Below are 19,238 nucleotides of genomic sequence, written 5' to 3'. Positions count from 1 at the left end.
CCTCCATCCTGGGGCCTGGCTCAGACAGAGACCAGGAGTTGGGGACGAGCTGGTTTTCCTTCCTTCCTGAGGGCTCATCTTCTCTCTTTCCAGAGGTGGAGGAAGGGTGTCCATGCCCAGGCCCCTATGCACAGGCTGGGGACAGCATGGCCTTGCTTTCCCTCCTTCAGTGGGCCCTGCCCTTTATACAGCCTCCACCCCCATTAAAACTGCTCTGGACTTGCTGGCTGGACCTCTTTTCTCTCCAGTGCCCAGCTTTGGGCCAGGGTAGGACATGTCACTCAAGGGTGGCTATAACTTAGGGATGGGGCCAGGCCCCCTCCCTTTCCCATAAGAATCCTTTATTTACCCCAACTGAGGGGTGGGCATGGGGTGTTAAATAAGGACTAGAATAGGTGGGGATGCTGTACAGAGGGGCCCAGGAAGGGGGCAGGCAAATGGACAGCAGTTCAGTGCACCTGAGGCTGCGGGTGCCCGTGGCAGAGCCCTCCTGGTGGCTCAGGGGATGGGCCTAGCTGCTCGGCCTCCTGCTCCACTGATTGGCTTCCGTATGCACTGTCCTCTTTCACTTCTGCAGGGGAAGTAGACATAAGGAGGGGAGAGGGGAGTTAAGGCCTTAGCCTCCCACCCTCCAGGCCCAGATGATCTTCCAGGTCTGACCCTTTTACCTGTGCTGGGCAATTTGTCTTGGGCCTCGGGACCCCTTAGCAGTCTCACTCCCTCGTCTAGGCCCATGTCAGACAGAGCTTGCAGGAGGCCTGTTAAGTCCCCACCAGCCAGCTGGAGAGAAGGAAGAGGTATGAGAACCTCAGTTACAGTTAGGATGTGGGCTCAGGAGCCCTGGGGCCAAGGAAGCACCTGGGATCTGAGGCTGGGGTAAGGAAGCAGGCATGGAGCAGGGGACAGGCCCGACTGACCTTGTAACTGCGAAGGAGGCTGCCGCTGGGCGAGGCTGTCTTTCGATACGTGTCCACCAGACTGCGCAGCCCCAGCCGTTCTGCCAGCTCTGCCCAGCTGCCCTGAGCCCCTGGCCCATCTAGCAGATGCTCCAAGTTCTGCAGGACTGTATCCTCGAGTGGCAGCTCTGGCCCTGAGGGGGACAGACACACAAATGTGTCAGTTACCTCCAGAGATGGGCACAGACACCACTTTTCTCCCATGGCAATCGGATAGACAAGGCAGACCCCTTCAGAGATCTACAGGAGAAGGACCCCTTTGAGCAGGGGGCTAGGGCTAGGAATGAGTGAAGAGATCTCACCTGCGGGGCTGGGCGGGGCCAGGGGCAGTGCCATGGTGTCCTGAGCAGCATTTAGCAGCAAGGTCTTCACCTGGAGAGACAGCCTCGACCTTCACTACTCCCATCCCAGGCGGTGAGCCAGGTACCAGATACTTTGAACCCCATCCCTAAGCCCAGACACCCTGTTCCCAGGTACTTCTCGTCCCAGGCTGGCCTGACCTTGGTGCTGCGAGTGAGGTCAATAGGTGTGTGGCCACAGAAGCTGCTTGGGGTGTCCCTCTCAGGCTCCTCAGAATCTGAGTCACTACCAGAGGTGGGAGGCGAAGGCAGTGGGCACAGGGGCTCCTCGTTCTCTGCATGGATGTCAGCACCTAGGAGAGGGAGGTGCAATGGGAGCCCACATTCAGGATTGCAAAGTGGGGAGCATGGGAGGCACCCCTTTTTCTCCTCCCAGTCCTGTTCATATGCCCTGAGGGTGAGACTGACCAGCCTTTAGAAGGAGGCGGGTGAGTGTTGGGGATCCCAGTCCAGCTGCCAGGTGTAGGGGTGTGTTTCCCGCAAAAGTGCGTGCATTCACATTGGCATGGAGCTGTGGAGTGCAAGGGCGTGGTTGGGTACAGCACCAATGACTGGCTTTCCCTCTCCCTACGTCTTCACCATCCTTGGTCCCTCCATGGCCCTCATTCCTACCTTGGTGACGAGGTGGGTGACCAACCCCAGCTCCTCCATCTCTGTGGCCAGGTGAAGAGCTGTTCGGCCCCCCTGCCGCTCTGCAGCCTCCACTTCAGCCCCGCTGTCCACCAGCAGATCCAGGCACTCGGGGCTTCGGGCATGGACTGCCAGGTGTACTGGGTACAGCCCTAGGGACATAGGACAGTCAGCCTGCAGCTGTGGCTCCGACAAGCTGATCTCTACACCTTATGTCCACTCTAGGCACTCATCAGTTACCCTCCCTGACCCCTACCCTTGCCCCTGGTCCAGAGGAGGTGAAGGACTCACCCTCGAAGTCTGGCATGTGCAACAGTTGGGGCATGGCAGGAACCCCGCTCCGCAGCAGCGCACCCAGCAGGTCAGGGGCACTGGCACCTGCCCTCAGTGCCAGGTGCACCGCCGAGTCTCCGTGCCGATCAAGCAGTGTCGGGTCTGCGCCCACCTGCAGCAGGAAGCTCACCACGTTGGTCTGCCCGGTGATCACCGCCAGGTGCAAGGGTGTCTGGGGACACAGGCAGAGTGAGCCAGGCCCGCCCCTGGCCTAGACCCACTTGCTTTCCAACTCTTAGCCTCCCATCAGTAGGTGCCCCTCACCTGGTGCAGGTGGTTGGTGATGTTGACCACACCGAGGTGCCGAGCATGATAGAGGACATGGGCTATCTGCTCGATGACACCGGTCTGCCCGTGGATAATGGCCAGGTGCAGCGGCCTGGGGGTTGGGGATCGAGACTTCGGTTTAGCAAGCCCAGGCAGTTGGAGCATCCTCTACCCTCAAAACCCCACAGCCTCCACGGCCTGCCTTGCTGGGGCCTGTGGAGCCCAGATGTCTCTAAGGGCAATGCAGCACCTGAACTGAATCCTTCCTGAGCACCTTTTGAGGTCGATAAATACCTTTAACAGTTGACAAAACTGAAGTACAGTATAGAGAGATTAAGCATCTTGAACAGAACTAGTACACAACGAGCCCGACTTGCAAGCGGGTCTGTTCAACTCCAGAGCACCCCACGACCTTCCACGGGACGCCGAATCCCGATCCCGGACCCTGGAGCCCATCTCCTCACCGCGCCCGCCCCCCGCCCCGCCCCAACCTACGTGTCTCCGTTCTCGTCTTGCGCGGTCAGCAGGTGGCGCTGTCCCGCCAGCAGCGCGCGCGCGTCGGCGGTGACGCCGTAGTCCAGCAGGGCTTGGGCGCTGCGCTGCGCCAGGCTGAACAGGCGCTCGTTGTACTCCCGGGCTGAGGGCGACAGGGGGCGTGGGCGCGGGCTAGGTCCCCCACCCCCAGCGCTCCGACCCCCCGAATTCCGGGGGCTATACCTCGCTGCAGCAGCTCCTGAGCTTGCGGTTTGCGGTGGGTGTCCTCGGGGGGCGCGCTCGGTTCTGCTGCTCCCTCCCGAGCATCCCCGCTAGGTGCCGCGTCGGCCATCTGCGCCCCGCCCCCGCCTCCCGGGTAGCAGCCCATTGGGGCGGCACCGGACTGGTAGGGACTGTAGGCCAAGGAGGAAGAGAAAAAGCCGAGGCTGCCACCTGTGAATACAAGCAGTCTGTGGAGAGGAGGCACCAGCCTGAACGCTCCCAGATTACCTCCCCCACAACTTCTCTCCCCTTTACCCCTCGCCCCTCCACCGCCCTTCATGCCACCAGCACCCCTCACCTCCTCCGGCTCCTCCATAACCCCCTGCCGAGCCCCCAGAGCCTCCACCCATGTGGGAGCCACCCCCAAAAGGCTGGGAGAAGGTGGGCAAGGCTTTCCTCCGCTTCCGCTGCACCTCCTCCTTGTCTGCAGAGGGAAATGTGGTGTTAGAGCCCCAACTCATGGGCCACTCAAGAGCCTCCTCCCAAGGTTGGTAATGACCCTCCCCGCCAAAGCCCTCTTAGGACCACCTCTTTCTGGGGCCTCCCCACTCCTAACTTGACTCACGGGCACCCTGATCTAGTTCTTGGGACTTTCCAGCCCAGTCCCAGCCCTCCAGCCCCCTTGGGATCTCCAGCCCTGCTTCACCTTCCACCAGAGGGTAATAGGTGAACTGTTTGGAGTCAGAGACATCTCCGCCACGCTTGCGTTTCAGTTGCAGGAACACAGTTACCGGTCGCTCAATCTTCATCTTGTGATAGGGAGGCGTCCGGAACACAATGGCATACTGGGCCAAAGGAAGACAGACGGTGGCATTGAGGCCTTGGCCTAGATGGGCCCCCACCCCTGGCCAGGGTCCCTGGGGTACCTGTTTGTGAACATCTGTGGGAGAGAAGTCCCCAAAGGCCTGCCATCCATTCTCATCATCTTCGTAGAACCGGACCTCAATGTCATCTACAGGGAAGATTGAAGCTTGGCCACAGCTCCTACTGGAACCTTCAGGGCCATTTTTCCTGAAGTTGCCCTTGCCCCCAATCTTGACACCCAGCATCCTTAGTTCCCAGCATGGGCTCCAGCCTCACCTTTCTGCACCTTGTCACAAAGCAGATAAACCTCATCTCCACCCCGCACGGAGCCAGCTGTCTTGTCCATTCGAGAAATCTTCAGATTTGAGGCCCCAGGAGACTCTATGGGGGTGGGATAGCAATTACTTGAGATGATGTAAAAGTTATGGCCCCATTTGTGGAGCCAAGTGCTTTGCATCATTATCTGAACAACCCCAAGAGGAACCACTAGTATCTGCATTTACCCAAGACAGAAACCATACTCAGAGGGGGGATGACTTGCTCAAGATCATTTAGTCATACGTGGCAGGGCCAAGTTCAAACCCAGGCCTGTCTGACTCCACAGCTTGAGGATGCCTCATGGCTCTCTCTGACACCAGGTCTTGCACCCCAGGTAGTCAAGATACTCACTACTGTCGTGGATGGGCTGGGAGATGACAGGCTTTAGGGGCAGTGAGAAGGAGCCATCGCTGGCTCGCAGGAAGGCGGAGAAGCGCAGTCGCACAATGCTCAGATCCATCACCTTCTTCAGCTCCTTGGCCTCCTGCTCCAGCTCCCGCCGCTCGGCCTCTGCAGTGGGCACAATGTGACGGCTGGACTCCTCCCCTTTCTCTCCTCCTTTCATGACCACCTCCCAGGACTCCCGCCCAGCCTACCCGTAAGGCCCTGGGGCCTGGAGCGGAGTCTCTGCCTTTGAAGTTTTTGTATCATAATCTCCATCATGTTCTTCTTGGTCACATGCAGGACACCCAGGTTGTTAAATCTGAGTCGGGGAAGGAGAGACAGAGGTATTGCAGGTAGTTCTTTCCTCCTGAGCCACCCACCCCACTGCCAGGGCTCAGCCTAGCCTTACTTCCTCTAGGGAGCTTTTCTGGTTTTTACTTGTGACCTTGGGTTCTGGGGCCAACCCAAGTCTCTCCCTAGAGATGGGCTGGGGCCTAGGACGGGCAGGTAATGAGGGGGCATGCCAGTAGGGGCCAGGAGTAGGGGACACCTACTGGGCAGTCATGTCCTTGGGCCCCACAGACACAGCGCAGACCCCCAGTTCTGAGCATTGCTTGCCCACCAGGCTGTGGGCATGGGCACGAGGCGGGTCACTGTGTGTAACCAGGTCCACCTCGATCTTGGCTGGTCCCTCGTAGTTACAGATCTGTGAGGGTTGAGGGCTGTCAGCAATACCCCTGGATACACTGTCCACTAGCCCACCCTCAAGCACCATCCTTGCTCACCTTGACAGTGGGATAAGTCTTCCGGCCCTTCTCACTGGAGGCACCTGGCAGCCCTCCATGGGAGGGGCCTTCACAGCCATATCGAAATCGGAAGCCTCGCTGAAGGTCCCAGGATAGAGTGACATTGTGACCAGGGAGGACCCCTACCCCCCCCCCCCCCCCAGAGCCAGACATACCCCCTGCCAGCAGTGACCATAATGACTGGTAGTGTCTGCCGGAATCACAACCACACCACTGTGATCAGCAGCAGCCAACCATCCCAACCCTAAGTGGCTTTTGTGGTCAGTGACCCTCCCCAAGACCACCCAGCTACAACTACCCCATTTGCCCCCAAAGCTGAAGCCATCCCCTACCATCCCTTCCATTCACTTACCTGCTTAGGCTGTTCCACGATCACCAGGTAGGGGCCATCAGCTGGGGACAGAGGGGCCTTGCTGATCCAGGATCTCTGAGTTCATCCCCAAGGCAGAAGGCGCTCCTCCCGCCCCCTCCCTCTCTCTAAGACAGAGGTTCTCAACCTGTGGGTCGCTACCCCTTTGGTGGCCGAACAACCCTTTCACAGGGGTCGCCTAAGACCATCCTGAATATCAGATATTTACATGACGATTCATAACAGTAGCAACATTACAGTTATGAAGTAGCAACGAAAATAATTTTATGGTTGGGTCACAATATGAGGAACTGTATTTAAAGGGTCAGAAGGTTGAGAACCACTGCTAAGACAAGGGGAGGTTAAAAGACTTACCTGTCTCTGGGGCAGGCTCCTTGGGCTCCATAATGGAAGGGTTGAACTTGAAATCATCATATTCAATGATGCCATCCAGACCCTGGTTTGAAGACAGACTGGGGTGGCAGCTGATCCTGAGCCACCCCCAGGGCCCTCCACCTCCCAGCTCTCTAAACCCTCAGTAATCACTCCCTCTCCTTCTCATGTCCATAAAAGAGCTCCCATTGGAAGCAGTTTGCAGACAGGCTAACAGGCAGGCTGAAATAATCTGAGGCATTACAGGTGTAAGGGAGCGGAAGGAACACAGGCCGACCGATAGACAAACGGGGGCAGCCGGCCGGCTTTGGGGCCGGGCGGAGTGACTCACTGGGTCGTAGCAGCTCTCCATGTCTCTGGGCTAGGCCCGGTTCTGTCTGGTGGCTCCGGCCGGATTCTGTTTCCCAGAGTTTCAGGCGCCCGCCTTAGGTTAGGAGGAGTGGCGGGGGGAGTGAGAGACAGATCGGGACCCGAGTGCGGGGAGAGGGGGTCCCAGATTAGGGGGAGGGTCGGATCTCCTCCAGCCACCCGTCCGGGTGTGGCGGGGGAGATCCGGTGGAGGGCGAATCGGGAGCTGGGCTGGGCTAGGCCGGGTAAGGGGCAGGAAAGTTAGAACAGCTTAGGAAAGTCCCGAAAATACCAGGGGGAGGCGGGGCCGGAGGGGGCGGGACTGGAAATGACGCACTGACCACGCCCCCGGTGCGGGCGGGGCGCCTGATCGGCACCAGCCTTTGGATGCCTGCAGCCTCTGCAGGGAGAGGGGCAACCAGACCCAGGGAAGTCCCCGTGGGGCTAGGCTCCCCTCCTCTCTCCAGGGCAGGTGCCGGGGACTACTGGGTCTTTCAAGTCCTGGAGAGGCTCCTAGACGGGGGAGGAGGCCCGCCTCCCGCCCCCTTCGCCTCCCCCACGCTGGAGCAACCTTGGGATTTTCTACCCAAAGGGAGGCCACGGCTGATTCACCCGGGGGCTTTTGGGGGGACATTCCTGCTGTAGGAAGGCCTCCTCCCCGAAGGCCTGTAGGCGGGGGCTCTTCCCAGTGGGGGGCTCCGGGGTTCTGCCCCAGGAACGGTCTCTTGGGTGTGGGGGGAGGGAGGAAAGCTGTCTCCTCTTTGGGATGGGCCCTCTCCCCGAAACATCTCGGCAGCGGTTAACTCCCACGCCGCACTTGTTATGGGTGCTCATGCCCCTGCTCCAGTCCCATGGCCCTGTGTGAGGTGTGTGTCTCCATCACAGGTATACAAGTGTTATTTCAGCCCATGTGCTGGCGTGCGTGCAACAGGTGAGCGACCTTAAACTTCTCAGGGTGGACACATGTCTGAGCTTGTCTTGGTATGTAAGGGCACCGGTGGACATATCTTTGAGTTTGTGCGTGAAGGGTATGGGTCCAGGCACCTGAGAACGGGTGAGTATGTTTGCATGTGTACGTGTGTGCGAAGCTGAGCACACGGACGATGCTGTGCACTCGCCGGCATAGGTACGGGTCGCGTGTCTTTGTACAAGGATGCCGATGTGTGTATCCGGGTGTCTGGTACGTGTGCGTGCTCTGCGTGTGTGTGCAAATGCCGCTTTCCAGTCCTGGAGCTCCGTCAGTCACGGGCCCTCCTCCCGCCCTTCCCGTGTCTCGGCCCCCCAGGGATCTGAACCCGGCCACTCACCGCGGCGGCGGCTTCGGTTCCCGCTCCTCTCCCGGCCCGACCCACCTCGGACCGGTCGCGACACCTCTCCAGTCCCAGGGCTCCAGCGGGGAAAGCCCCTTTTCCGCCCCCGGGAGGGGGGAATTCCCGTGACGTTGCCGTGCGTCACGCCCTATGCCCTTTTTCATTGGCTAAAAGTTTAACTCCGATGCCTACAGCCAATCAGGAGCGACTCTAGCGTGCCCCTTACCGGGGAAATACTCGCGCCGCGCGGGGAGAGGGGAGTGGGGATGGTGGTCAGCTAGGCGCTGTCTCTAGCCGCGGCAGGGGGTGGGGGGGCTGGCGGGAGGCGGGGGGAGGTGGGCGTGTGTGTGGCGGGCGTGGTGGCGGGGTAGGGGATATCAGCCAGAGGCAGGATTCGGGGAACTAGCGCCATCCCCCGGCCAAGGGTCCCGACTCCGGTCTCCTCACTCACGCAGGCCTGCCTCAAACAGCTGGCAGCGCTGTACTCGGCTTTTGCTGTGCCTAACGCTTGGCTGGGGAACCCCAGGGGGAAGCTGAAGGGCCCCAACCCTCTGGTCCCCCGCCCAGAGAGGGGCCCCGCTGCCGGGAAGAGTTAGGGGAAGGAAGTTGATCTTGCAGTCGGTTCTAGGGCGCCATCTGGCGGCCTCTCTGGAATTGCAAGGAGATCCGTAACCATCCTCTCAGGTTCTAACTCCTCCCCTGGAAGAGCCTCTCCGGACCTAAAACGTGTTCTATAAATGGCAGGTTCACAGCGGGCCAGACTTTCAGACATGACTGAACTCAGGAGCGCCGCGCCTGGAAACGCTTTGCTTATCCGTCCCAGAGACTTGGGTATTAGAATTAAAAAGGTATCCACAATCTTAATAGTTCAAACTTCCTCCGATGCAGGAAATTGCTTTTTATATAGTCCCCAACGTCCGCTTGTACACTTCTAGTGGCAGCAAGGTCAGTGCAGGAGTTCACAAAGTGCAGCTCCGAGGCTGGACACCTCTGCTCAGTAGAGACTCTTTAGGAATGCCATGAGTACCTCCATTCCTGGAGTCATCCTACCTTGGGCTCAGAGGAGAACACAGGCTGTTTTTTTCAGATCTTTTCTGCAACTTTCCCCTAACCTTTTTTTTTTTTTTTTTAAATAGATTTCAGAGAGGAAGGGAGAGAGGGAGAGAGAGACAGAAACATCAACGATGACAGAGAATCACTGATCAGCTGCCTCCCGCACACCCCCATTGGGAATCAAGCCCACAATCCAGGCATATGCCCTTGATCGGAATCAAACCCGCCACCCTTCAGTCCGCAGGCAGACGCTCTATCCACTGAGTCAAGCCAGCCAGGGCTCCCCTAACCTTCTTAATAATGGAATTATAGGTATGCACTAGTTCTGCATAAAGGAAGACTATTATGGCTCTTGATTTGGGCTATTTCCTGTTACTTCCTCTTCCTCTTCACCTTGTCCACAAGTGGAATGTGCCAGGTACTATATTAAGGTACTTTACTATAAGTTCTTGTTCATCCTTCCAACATCCTTAGAAGATAAATATTACCTTACTTTACTTATGCAGAAATTAAGTCTCAGATAGGCGAAGTAACACAGCTAGAAAGGACAGAGCAAGAATTCAAAGCCAGTCTGTTAACTGTAGGATAAAGCTCTTTCTCCACAAATTCATACAATACATAGAGTGCAGAAAATAGTATAATAAACCCCCATGTTCCCATTAGTCAACTCCAACAATTCACAATGTTGGCCTGGAAATTTTAACTGACTCAAGGTTTATTGTCAGTTGCTATAGCCTCATCTAGCTGGGCTTAAGAAACTTCTTCATTGTTTGTTCCATTAATTTCCAACCTAATGGTTATTTCTGTTTTTGTTTCTAAAGTGACTTTAAAAATATATATTTCCATCGATTTCAGAGAGGAAGGAAGAGATAGATAAAAATATCAATGATGTCCCTATCTGGTTTGGCTCAGTGGATAGAGCGTCGGCCTGCGGACTCAAGGGTCCCGGGTTCGATGCCGGCCAGGGGCATGTACCTTGCTTGCGGGCACATACATACCCAGTAGGGAGTGTGCAGGAGGCAGCTGATCAATGTTTCTCTCTCATCGATGTTTCTGACTCTCTATCCCTCTCCCTTCCTCTCTGTAAAATATCAATAAAATATATATTTTTTAAAAAAGATAAAAATATATTTAAAAAACTGTAAACAAACAAAAATCAAAAACAAAAAAACCCCATCAATGATGAGAGAGAATAATTGATCGGCTGCCTCCTACATGCCCCACACTGGAGATAGAGCCCACAACCCAGGCATGTGCCCTAACTGGGAATCGAATCATCATCTCCTGGTTCACAGGTCAATACTCAACCACTGAACCATGCTGTCCGGGCTATCTCTGTTTTTGTATGCAGCCCTAGGACCTGGCCCAAAGCAGAGGCACCATAAACTCATTCTATTCATTCACCAATAAATAGTGAGGACATACTTTAGAAAACAATGTCCTTGTTTGAAGGTGAAAATCAAATGGAGAAATGTCAGTTGGTGGGTGATAAGTGCTATGGAGAAAAAGTAGGTAAGGGGGCAAAGAGTGATAAAAGTTTTATATGTGGCAGGCGGGGAAGGCTTCTCTGATAACATTTGAAAAGTGACTTGAAAAAAGTGGGCTGAGTTATATGGATATCTGGGGGAAGAACATTCCAGGTGCAGGGATTAGCAGTGTACAGGTCTGATATGAATGTGTTTGGCATATTTGAAGCATAGTAAGAAAATTAGGTAGGTGGGAAAAAGAACTTTTTATTTATTCTGAATGAGATGGAAAGCCAGGTTTTAAGCAATGGAGTGAAAATGGGTTTTAAAAAGATCCATTTGGTTTCAATGTGGAGAGAATAAAGATCATGGAACTAGAAAACAGGAGGGTGACCAGTGGTGGCTGAGGAATTGGATGTAGAATATGAGAAAAGAGGGGTCAGTTTGGCATAAGAACCTAGAAGAATGGAGCTGTCCTTTAGTGATGGGGCAGACTGGGGGGAGGAGCAGATTTGTGGAGACTGGGGGTAATCAAGAGTTTTTCCTTTTAAGTTTGTTATGTTTGAAAGCCAGTGAGGCATGCAAGTGGAAATGAAAGGGGTAGTTGGACATAGTGTAATGGATGGTATTTAAAGTCTTGACAGTGAACAACATTATCCAGTGACTGAGTATAGAGAAAGGACTTGAGAAGCTCTGGGGCATTCTACTAGTAATGTTCAGAGGCTGGAGATGAGGAGCCAACAAAGGAAATTAAAAAGGCATGGCCAATGAGATAGGGGAGAACCAAGAAAATAGTGTCTCAGAAGCTTGAGTGAAGAATATTTCAAGGAGGGGGTGTTCACTTGAACTAAAGTTCCTTCTCCGCAACTGAGGCCCAGGGCTGAGGGGTTCTGCTTCTCAAGGCCACTCATCTCCCAAAGCAGTGAGCCCTAAGCAAAGGTAAATACCCAACTGCTGGGATAGCTGCATTTTCTGTTGTTTCTAGGATTTTTTGGTGTGTGTGTGTGTGTGTGTGTGTGTGTGCACCCATTGGTACTAATTCTGTACAGTTAGGGGTACTGACACCCCCATAGTCAAAAATTCATGTATAACTTTTGACTCCCCCCCAAAACTCATGCAAGCTTCTAAAGGCAGAGCTTGTGGGTAGGGCTCAGATGGTAGAACAGAGACATCATAACTGTTACCAAGCCAAGAGCCTTAGTGTCTACCTGGCTGTAGATCCTGGTTTTTCTGCACTCATACAGAAAAGTGCAGCCATACTCCTAATTTTCCCATGGGCAGGGTGGGAAACCAAGGATAGTCTGGACTACTTGGGGAAGAAGGAAGGGAAGAGGTAGAAACTAGTATAGGAGTTTCAGGTCTCATGTTAGTATTTTCCACATCAGGCTAATCCCATTTCCAAGGCACCCCCTTCTATACCCAAGGGAGGCACTTACAGAGGTTCAGACGCCCAGGAACATCTACCTGGTGGTGCTGAGCAAAGGGAAGCCCCAGATGCTAAATGATCACATAGCCAGCTGGGCCCAAATGAAGAGGGTGAGTGTCCCTAACTCTTTCTGAGGGGGTCAGCTGGTAGTTCAGTAGGGTACCACTCCCAGAGGGGGAGGGACCATTATGGAGGAGGAAACCATGATGATGTAGATGCTTCACTTGGGAAAGCTTAATACATAGTATTCTGCATCCTGCCCATAGTACCTAAGCTTTGCAGGGGCTACACAGCCTGCCTCATTCACACTCCCACCTGTCTTACCCTGATGGAAAGGGAAGGAGGAGGGGTTCTCCAATCATGCTTCAGTGATTGGGATGGATGGAGGCTGTGGGGTGGAAGAAATGGTCCCTCCTCAATTTTGGAGCAAAATGAATGTCCCTGTGCCCACATACACATGATCACAGCTATGGGCAAGATGGCCCCCTCATATGCCCATAGGCTCCTTTTGCTCCTGGACCATGAGGCACATTAGAAGGAAAACTTCTGAATAACTACAGCTCAGCTCTGGTTTCCCTTTGACCTCAGTCTATGTTATCTCAGGTGTCTTCCTTGGAGCAGTTAGGGAAGAGGACAACTGCCCAAACCCCTGGCACATCCCTGCTGGCAAAGGTACACTGCTGTGCTGATGGTGGTCATCGGGCAGCGGAAAAGGAATCCTGACCTCAGTCCTGCCATCTGGCTGGCTTTTGGCCTGTGGCCACATGGACCAGACTGTTGGTAGGTTCAGTGTCACTTCTGTTCATGCAAGGTCTAAGCCAGCCGTGGGCAAACTACGGCCCGCGGGCTGGATCCGGCCTGTTTGAAATGAATAAAACTAAAAAAAAAAAAAAAAAAAGACCATACCCTTTTATGTAATGATGTTTACTTTGAATTTATATTAGTTCACACAAACACTCCATCCATACTTTTGTTCCGGCCCTCCGGTCCAGTTTAAGAACCCATTGTGGCCCTCGAGTCAAAAAGTTTGCCCACCCCTGGTCTAAGCCCTGGGTATTCTAAGAACATGGTGCCCACAAGTTCAAGAAGGAAACCAGAGGGAAAGGCATTAATGGTACTAAGACATTTATTACATCATAAAAAGTCCATTGTTGTCGTTTTTCCATATGTACATGTTCCTATGGGCAGTCCCCCTGTCCAGCGCCATCTGCCCACCCTCAATGCCAATCAGCTCTCCAAACTCACCAACAAATTAATAAAAGAGGAAGAACTGAAGGAGGTGGCCCAGGGCTGATGGGAGTGGGGATGGGAGAGGGAAACAAAGTGCAGAGTGGTTAGGTTGGCTCTCAATGCCTAACCATGGGCAGGAGGGACACAAGGGCAGGCACTGCAGGGCTGGCACAGTGATGCCTCCCCAGAGCTACCAGGCTGCAGGTGATACCTGAGTGTGCTCCCAGGTTGGACCCCCAAGAATGGAGAGCAGAGGAGGAAGGTCCTGCAGCCTGACTGTGGGTCCCAGGAAGGGCTAGAAAAATTCTGTTTTTTAGGTCCCCATACAAGTAGCAGCGATAGCAGCTCGAGTTGGGCCTGAAGAGTGTGGCCCCTGGGACAGCTGGAAGGGGGACCAGGGACAGGTCCTAATCTCTGAGGGGCCTATTTTAGTTAACCTCAGAGGTGGGCATGGGGTCTGTGGGGCGAGGTGTGGCCAGGAGGGGCACTGGTGAGGTGGCTTCAATGAGAGCAGGGTTGAGGATGATGGGCAGAGTCATGGGTGGCACACCCACCTGCAGTGGGGAGGCCAAGGGCTGCAGGATCAGTGGGGGCTGAGCCAGGGGCAGAGGCCCATCTGGGGTAGGGCTCAGCCTGCTGGGGCTAGATGCCACTGGTGATCCAGGGGAGCTGCTGTTGCCAGGTCGGGGGCCCTCGGACTTCTCAAAGTCTATAGTGAGAGTCAAAGTCAAAGGTGGCTGCAGTCAAACTCCCTCATACCCATCTTTGCTCCTCCCCATTCCTGTGAGCAAAATGACCCCTCCCAGGCTAAATAGTTGGGAGTCTCCCTCTGAAACTCATTCCATTGCCCAGCTACCTTATCTCTGTCCTCTACCTCCTTTGCTATACTTCTAGTTAGGTTAATTTTGGTCTGGTCTTTATTAGAATCCCTGAAGGGCAACCTTTGCATATTCTCCAAGTCCCAGACCCAGCTTTCTCTTCCCAAGCCTGAAAATCTCAAGCAGCTAGCTCTATTATAGCTTATTTGATCCTGCCATTTCTGATAGGAGAGCAGGCAAACAGGATTCTCAGGGTCTCCCCTACCCCTGGCTCACAGCCCATGCTTAGCAGCAATCTCAAGCTACCCTGGGCCTGCTCTTAGGCCTCCTCTTTCCTGCTCAACACCCAGCAGGCTGGCCCAGAGGGACTCACCACAGGCTCCCAATTCAGAGGGCATCTCTGGGAGAAGTGGATGGCCAGGTGTTCTGGTGTCCCCAGCAGTAGGTGTCAGGTGGGCTGAAGGTAGAGGTTTTTGGGCATGAGGCTCCATAGGCATGGGGTCTGAGGTGGACAAAGAATCCAGATGGCAGCTCTTAGAATTTCATGCCCTGACTACCCACCAGTCTTCCCACCCACCTACAGCACAGAGAACTACTGAGCTCCAGACTTTCTGATGAAGTTGGGCTGAGCCCCCTACCCTGCATGACAGTCTGCTTGAAGAGCTCATCTCGTAGGTGGGGCAGAAAACAGTCGATGCGCTCCCAGGTAATCTCCCAGAGGGCTGAGGGGCTGCCTCCTCGGGCATCTGCACTGTGGAAAATCTCCGCTGTGTCCATCACCAGAAGCATGTTCTTCAGAGACTCAGGGATGGCCTCTGACTACAGGTGGCAGTGGGACCATGAGAATAGAAAAGAGGGCATGGGAGAATATGGTAAGGAGGAAGCCACCAAGGGGGGAAACAGTAAGTCTTCCCAGCAGGTGGGAGAGGAAGCAGGCAGCAGGAGTCAGGCTGAGGTAGAACATACCAGTAAGTCACTGGAGCCTGCATGCATGTACTTGTCCATGAAGTCCAAGATGGTCAGCCAGAGGGCCGCAAAGGTAGAGAGTGACAGCAGTGGAGACAGGTGCTGCAGGAAGACCTATGGCCCGCCAGCCCCTTTCAGCCGAGAGTAGGGTAGGGGCCTTCTATACCCTTCTCCAAGGCTGGGAGGCAAGCCTGTCCTATCTTGCATGGGAATCTTAGGTTAGAAATGCCTCTGAATTCCAGAAATGTCCCAGGTCCCTAAGTCCCACTGAGTCTCCATAGCTTGGGTCCTGAGCACCTACATTGCATCTCTAGGTCCTACCAGAAGCCTTGGCTTCCCTCCTTGTGAAGAGGCAGGAGAGTGGGTGGGTGAGAGTGGGAGCAATACCTTAGAGAGCAGTGTGGAAGCCCTCATCCGGGTCTCTTCCATCCCACCCACATCTGCAGGGCTGATGTTCTCCAAGAGCTTGGTCAGTAGAGGAAACAGCACCTGGTAGGTAAACAGCCAACATCTCCTAGCAAGGTCAGTGGGCAGCCTTGTCCCAAGGAAGCCAGGGGCTGGGGTGGATGAGTATTGAGCAGAAGGGGAAGGTCTGATGCAGACTGAGGATTGACATTGGGCTCTTCAGGCTGCCTTGTTCTCCTTATCTTAAGGATTTGAACTTTACCTTAAGACTAGAGGGAAGTCTGCCTGGCTGGTGTGGCTCAGCGGCTGAGCATCAATCCAGGAACCAAGAGGTTGCCAGTTTGATTCCCAGTTAGGGCACATGCCCAGGGTGTGGGCTTGATCCCCAGGAGGAGTGTGTGTAGGAGGCAGCTGATCGATGTTTCTATCTTTCTATCCCTCTCCCTTCCCCTCTCTCTAAAAACCAATAAAAACATTAAAAAAAAAAAAAAAAAGACGAGAGGGAAGTCCTACCTTGTTAAAGCAGGACTCCCATTCCAGGGCATCTAGCTTTTGCAGATCATGTACCAGTAGTGCTCGTTGCAGATAGGTCAGTGCCTGCATCCGCACCTGGCGCCGGGCATCACAGCATAGGCAGGCAATGCCTGAGAGCGAGAACAGGCTCAGGATCCTTCAGGCATCCTGATCCTGGAACTTCCCAAGCTCCAAGTCCACCTCTGCCCCTGCCCAGCCTACTCCCCCACAAGTTTACCCTGCAGTAAGGGGCACCAGCAGTGGGCCCAGAGGGTGCGCGAATCCGCTTCGATCTTCTGGCCACTTGTCTCCAGGTGACGCTGCTCCTCTGCCCATGAGCTGTAGATAGAGGCTGCCCGAATGTGCAGGGTGTGCATCAGGTCTAGCAACTGGGATCACAGGAGGGGCAGGAAATGAGTGGGGTTAGGTCTGGTCAAATCCCTCACCCACTACTGTCCCTGACTGAGTCCTCAAGGGATCCCCTAGTACCAGTCACACCATACTTCAACCCTCTCACTGCTCCCTTCTCGACTTTATGAGCTAGTTGTCCCGTCCTGGCCAGTGTTTCCCAAAGTTGAGTATTAGTCCTAGTAAAAAAGACTTGAGGAGGGGCGTGGACTAAGTATTTAATAACACTGAATTACACAATGATATATACACTTTCTTTTCAATTCTCTTTCACACCTGGTAATACATAAAACCTTATTATGTTATTTTAAAAACAGAACGCATACATCAGGTTTGGAGGCTTTGATGGGTAATAGTATCTGGCTAGATTTAATAATTTGTTTTAATCATTTTTCTAAGGCAATTAGTTTCCATTTAGTTAGTGATATAAATTCTGTTCATAAAATAAATTTTATATGCCTTGAATAGACAGAATAACTCTGGAAGGATAGACAAGAAACTGGTGGCAGTAGTTGCCTCTAGTGAGAACTTATTGCTAGGGACAGAAATGGAATGGGGCTTACTTTTATCTGTTTACCCTTTTGTACCATTTGAACTTTGTACCACGTGCATGTATTACCTATTCAAAAAATAAACCTTAGTTTAAATATTAAGCAAACAAGGACTTACAGGTGGGAACACTGTAGAGTGGTGGCTGAGGACCTCGGCCCTTCCTTTCAGTCCTGGCTGTCCCTGGCCCCATCCACACTCCCAAAGTCAGGTGCAGGGAGAGAAGAGGAAGTAAAGGGTGCCATACTTACGTCCTGACTGACCTGTAAAGACACCGTATGGTAGCTGACAGGCACGCCTTCATCCTCATCGTCATCACTATGCCCTCCCCGAGTGGCATGTTGGCTAGAGGTTCGAGGCCGTCGAAGCACTGAGCCCTCCTTGGATTTCTTCTTGAAGCGGTTCCCTTTGCTGTCATATTTGTGACTCTTGCTACGTTTCTCTTGGGACTTGCACCCTGAGCAGAGTCAGATCCAGGTCACATTTCCACATCCATGGGCACATATCCCTGTCCCCCGTATATTCACATGGCTACTCCCCAACTGCCCCTTTGTCAGTTGACCCACCACCATTAAGACTGGCTTCGACAAAGATGCGGAGAGTCTTGACACAGAGCTCAAAGTTGTCAGGTGTGATGTGGGCAGCGTCACGCACGATGAAAGACAGTGATTCCACACACTTAAGCAGAGACTTAGTGTCATGAGGTCCGAGGTCCAGCCCCACTGTTAGACTGTACTGATTGACCAGGGGTGAAGGGCCTGGTCGGCTGGACCCAGTCCCAAGCGCTGGCTTGGAGTTATCGATGTCATCCTTCCCCACCTGTAAAGTACACAGAGGAGCTGGGAACCCAGGCTTGAACCAGATCTTCCCCTGGATGCCCTCTCAGAGGACTAGGAATCTTTCCCACAGGCCAAGGAGGGAAGTCTCATCTGCTGTCCATCACTTACCACTAACCAACCGCTGTTGACCACATCAGCATCTGTGGCTGATCGGTGGATCTTGCCAGGCCTGCCATGGTCAGCGTAGACCTCTGAGTCAGAAGTGTATCCTCGGTCCAGACTCGTATCATTTTGATGGTAGGATGGGAGTTCACTGTCTGATTGGGCCCCTGAGCCGGCAGAGAAAGGCAGAGTCAAAGTGAGGATGGGGGACACTGGGTTGAGGGAATAATTTCAGCTCTCTGAAGAAAGGCGCCGAAGCCTGGCTTCTCTTTCTTGGTCTGGTTTAGTTTCAGCCTGTCACCACAGGGCTAAAGGATGGTCTGGACAGCTTCTCTCTTGACCAAATAGGGCAGCAGGCTAATTTGGGTTCCTGATGGCATCTAGGAGCAGCTGTCAGGGGAGGGAGGTGGCAGTTTCTCACAGTTTTTGATAAACCAGTCCTCAGGACAGCAGTAAGCCTGGCTTCAGAGCCTTCTCTGCTGCCTACTTGCCTTCATGCTGTTTAACTTGAGGAGATGCCAGCTGGTATAGGAAATTCTGGGAGCAGATGGCAGAAGCCATGAGTATTTAATCTGCTGAATATAATAACCTGTTTTGTTTTCGTGTATCAACCTCTGGGGCCATAATGGTTTATCTGCCAGTGTGGGTCTCTCTGGGAAAGGGCTTACCAGCATCAGGTGCATCAGCCCTGGTGGTGGCCTGCAGGGCAGCTGGCGGCTTCACGCCTGAACCAATGCACTCCAGCAGCGTGAAGAGGGTGGCCCAGTCATCACCTGAGTGAATGTTGGCTGCGTTGGTCTTAAGGAGTTCATGGAGCCCAAAGGCTACCTGATGACTGACTCGGGACAGCACGCTGGGCTTCATTAGTAGCAAGATGCGCAGGGAGAGCAATACCTGGGTTGGGGTGGGAAGTGGGAAGTGGAACACAACTTCTTGGCTACTCTCCTTTCCCACCAGTCTTCTTAGGCCAGTAAGGACAGTTTGACTAGGACCCAACTTAGGATACAGCTGCTGGTCTTTCCTTTTTAAATTAAAATATTTACTGTGCCGAAACCAGTTTGGCTCCGTGGATAGAGCGTCGGCCTGCGGACTGAAGAGTCCCAGGTTCGATTCTGGTCAAGGGCATGTACCTGGGTTGCGGGCACATCCCCAGTAGGAGATGTGCAGGAGGCAGCTGATCAATGTTTCTAACTCTCTATCTCTCTCCCTTCCTCTCTGTAAAAAAATCAATAAAATATATTTAAAAAAATATATTTACTGAGATAATTATAGGTTGATATGTATTATAGGTAAGAAATAATACAAAGAGATCCCTTACACACTTTTCCCAGTTTACCCCAATGGCAATATTATGCAAAGCTATGGTATAATCATAACCAGAATACTGACATTGATATAATCCACTGATTTATTCAGATTTCCTCCGTTTTACTTCTACTCAAGTTGTGTG

General features: G+C 53.5%; 2 protein-coding genes and 1 long non-coding RNA gene across 19 annotated transcripts in view; 1 reads left to right on the top strand and 2 right to left on the bottom strand.

The window, feature by feature from the left end:
- Positions 1-324: 324 nt before the first annotated feature.
- Positions 325-8,117, bottom strand: NFKB2 (nuclear factor kappa B subunit 2). 3 transcript variants are annotated; one of them, XM_059661227.1, is made up of 23 exons: positions 8,011-8,117; positions 6,687-6,779; positions 6,338-6,419; positions 5,966-6,006; positions 5,593-5,691; positions 5,362-5,513; positions 5,020-5,126; positions 4,775-4,933; positions 4,382-4,486; positions 4,168-4,253; positions 3,948-4,086; positions 3,600-3,725; positions 3,263-3,472; positions 3,041-3,182; positions 2,543-2,657; positions 2,237-2,450; positions 1,928-2,097; positions 1,724-1,826; positions 1,457-1,608; positions 1,259-1,328; positions 918-1,090; positions 669-780; positions 325-571 (listed from the first exon to the last, which is right to left on the bottom strand). In XM_059661227.1, exons 2-23 carry the CDS (start codon positions 6,705-6,707, stop codon positions 450-452), a joined length of 2,700 nt encoding a protein of 899 aa, XP_059517210.1. In that variant the 5' UTR covers positions 6,708-6,779; positions 8,011-8,117; the 3' UTR covers positions 325-449. The 3 variants fall into 3 exon arrangements, with proteins under 3 accessions (XP_059517210.1, XP_059517209.1, XP_059517211.1); XM_059661226.1 differs by lacking the exon at positions 8,011-8,117 and having other exon boundaries at positions 6,687-7,005; XM_059661228.1 differs by lacking the exons at positions 3,600-3,725; positions 8,011-8,117 and having other exon boundaries at positions 6,687-7,006.
- LOC132214278 (uncharacterized) lies at positions 7,077-15,831 on the top strand. 3 transcript variants are annotated; one of them, XR_009448252.1, is made up of 4 exons: positions 7,077-7,634; positions 8,758-8,861; positions 11,918-12,068; positions 12,562-15,831. It is a non-coding gene; the product is annotated as an uncharacterized LOC132214278 (long non-coding RNA). The 3 variants fall into 3 exon arrangements; XR_009448251.1 differs by lacking the exon at positions 8,758-8,861; XR_009448250.1 differs by lacking the exon at positions 7,077-7,634 and having other exon boundaries at positions 8,382-8,861.
- The window catches only part of GBF1 (golgi brefeldin A resistant guanine nucleotide exchange factor 1), a 127,759-nt gene continuing 121,587 nt past the window's right edge, over positions 13,067-19,238 (bottom strand). For 8 of the 13 annotated variants that reach the window (XM_059661223.1, XM_059661212.1, XM_059661211.1 and 5 more), the window contains 11 exons: positions 18,457-18,682; positions 17,795-17,955; positions 17,414-17,666; positions 17,099-17,304; positions 16,129-16,279; positions 15,891-16,021; positions 15,360-15,461; positions 14,973-15,086; positions 14,645-14,825; positions 14,380-14,508; positions 13,067-13,897 (listed from right to left, as the gene is read on the bottom strand). In XM_059661223.1, the coding sequence (XP_059517206.1) occupies positions 13,617-13,897; positions 14,380-14,508; positions 14,645-14,825; positions 14,973-15,086; positions 15,360-15,461; positions 15,891-16,021; positions 16,129-16,279; positions 17,099-17,304; positions 17,414-17,666; positions 17,795-17,955; positions 18,457-18,682 (1,935 nt within the window). In that variant the 3' untranslated portion in view covers positions 13,067-13,616. The remainder of the gene's footprint in view (positions 13,898-14,379; positions 14,509-14,644; positions 14,826-14,972; positions 15,087-15,359; positions 15,462-15,890; positions 16,022-16,128; positions 16,280-17,098; positions 17,305-17,413; positions 17,667-17,794; positions 17,956-18,456; positions 18,683-19,238) is intronic. The other 5 variants (XM_059661214.1, XM_059661215.1, XM_059661220.1 and 2 more) reach the window with 1 other exon arrangement.

The sequence above is a fragment of the Myotis daubentonii genome, chromosome 13 (assembly GCF_963259705.1).
Source record: "Myotis daubentonii chromosome 13, mMyoDau2.1, whole genome shotgun sequence".
Lineage (NCBI taxonomy): Eukaryota > Metazoa > Chordata > Mammalia > Chiroptera > Vespertilionidae > Myotis > Myotis daubentonii.
The sequence above is the reverse complement of the archived record's forward strand: the minus strand, read 5'-3'. Positions and strand labels throughout refer to the sequence as shown.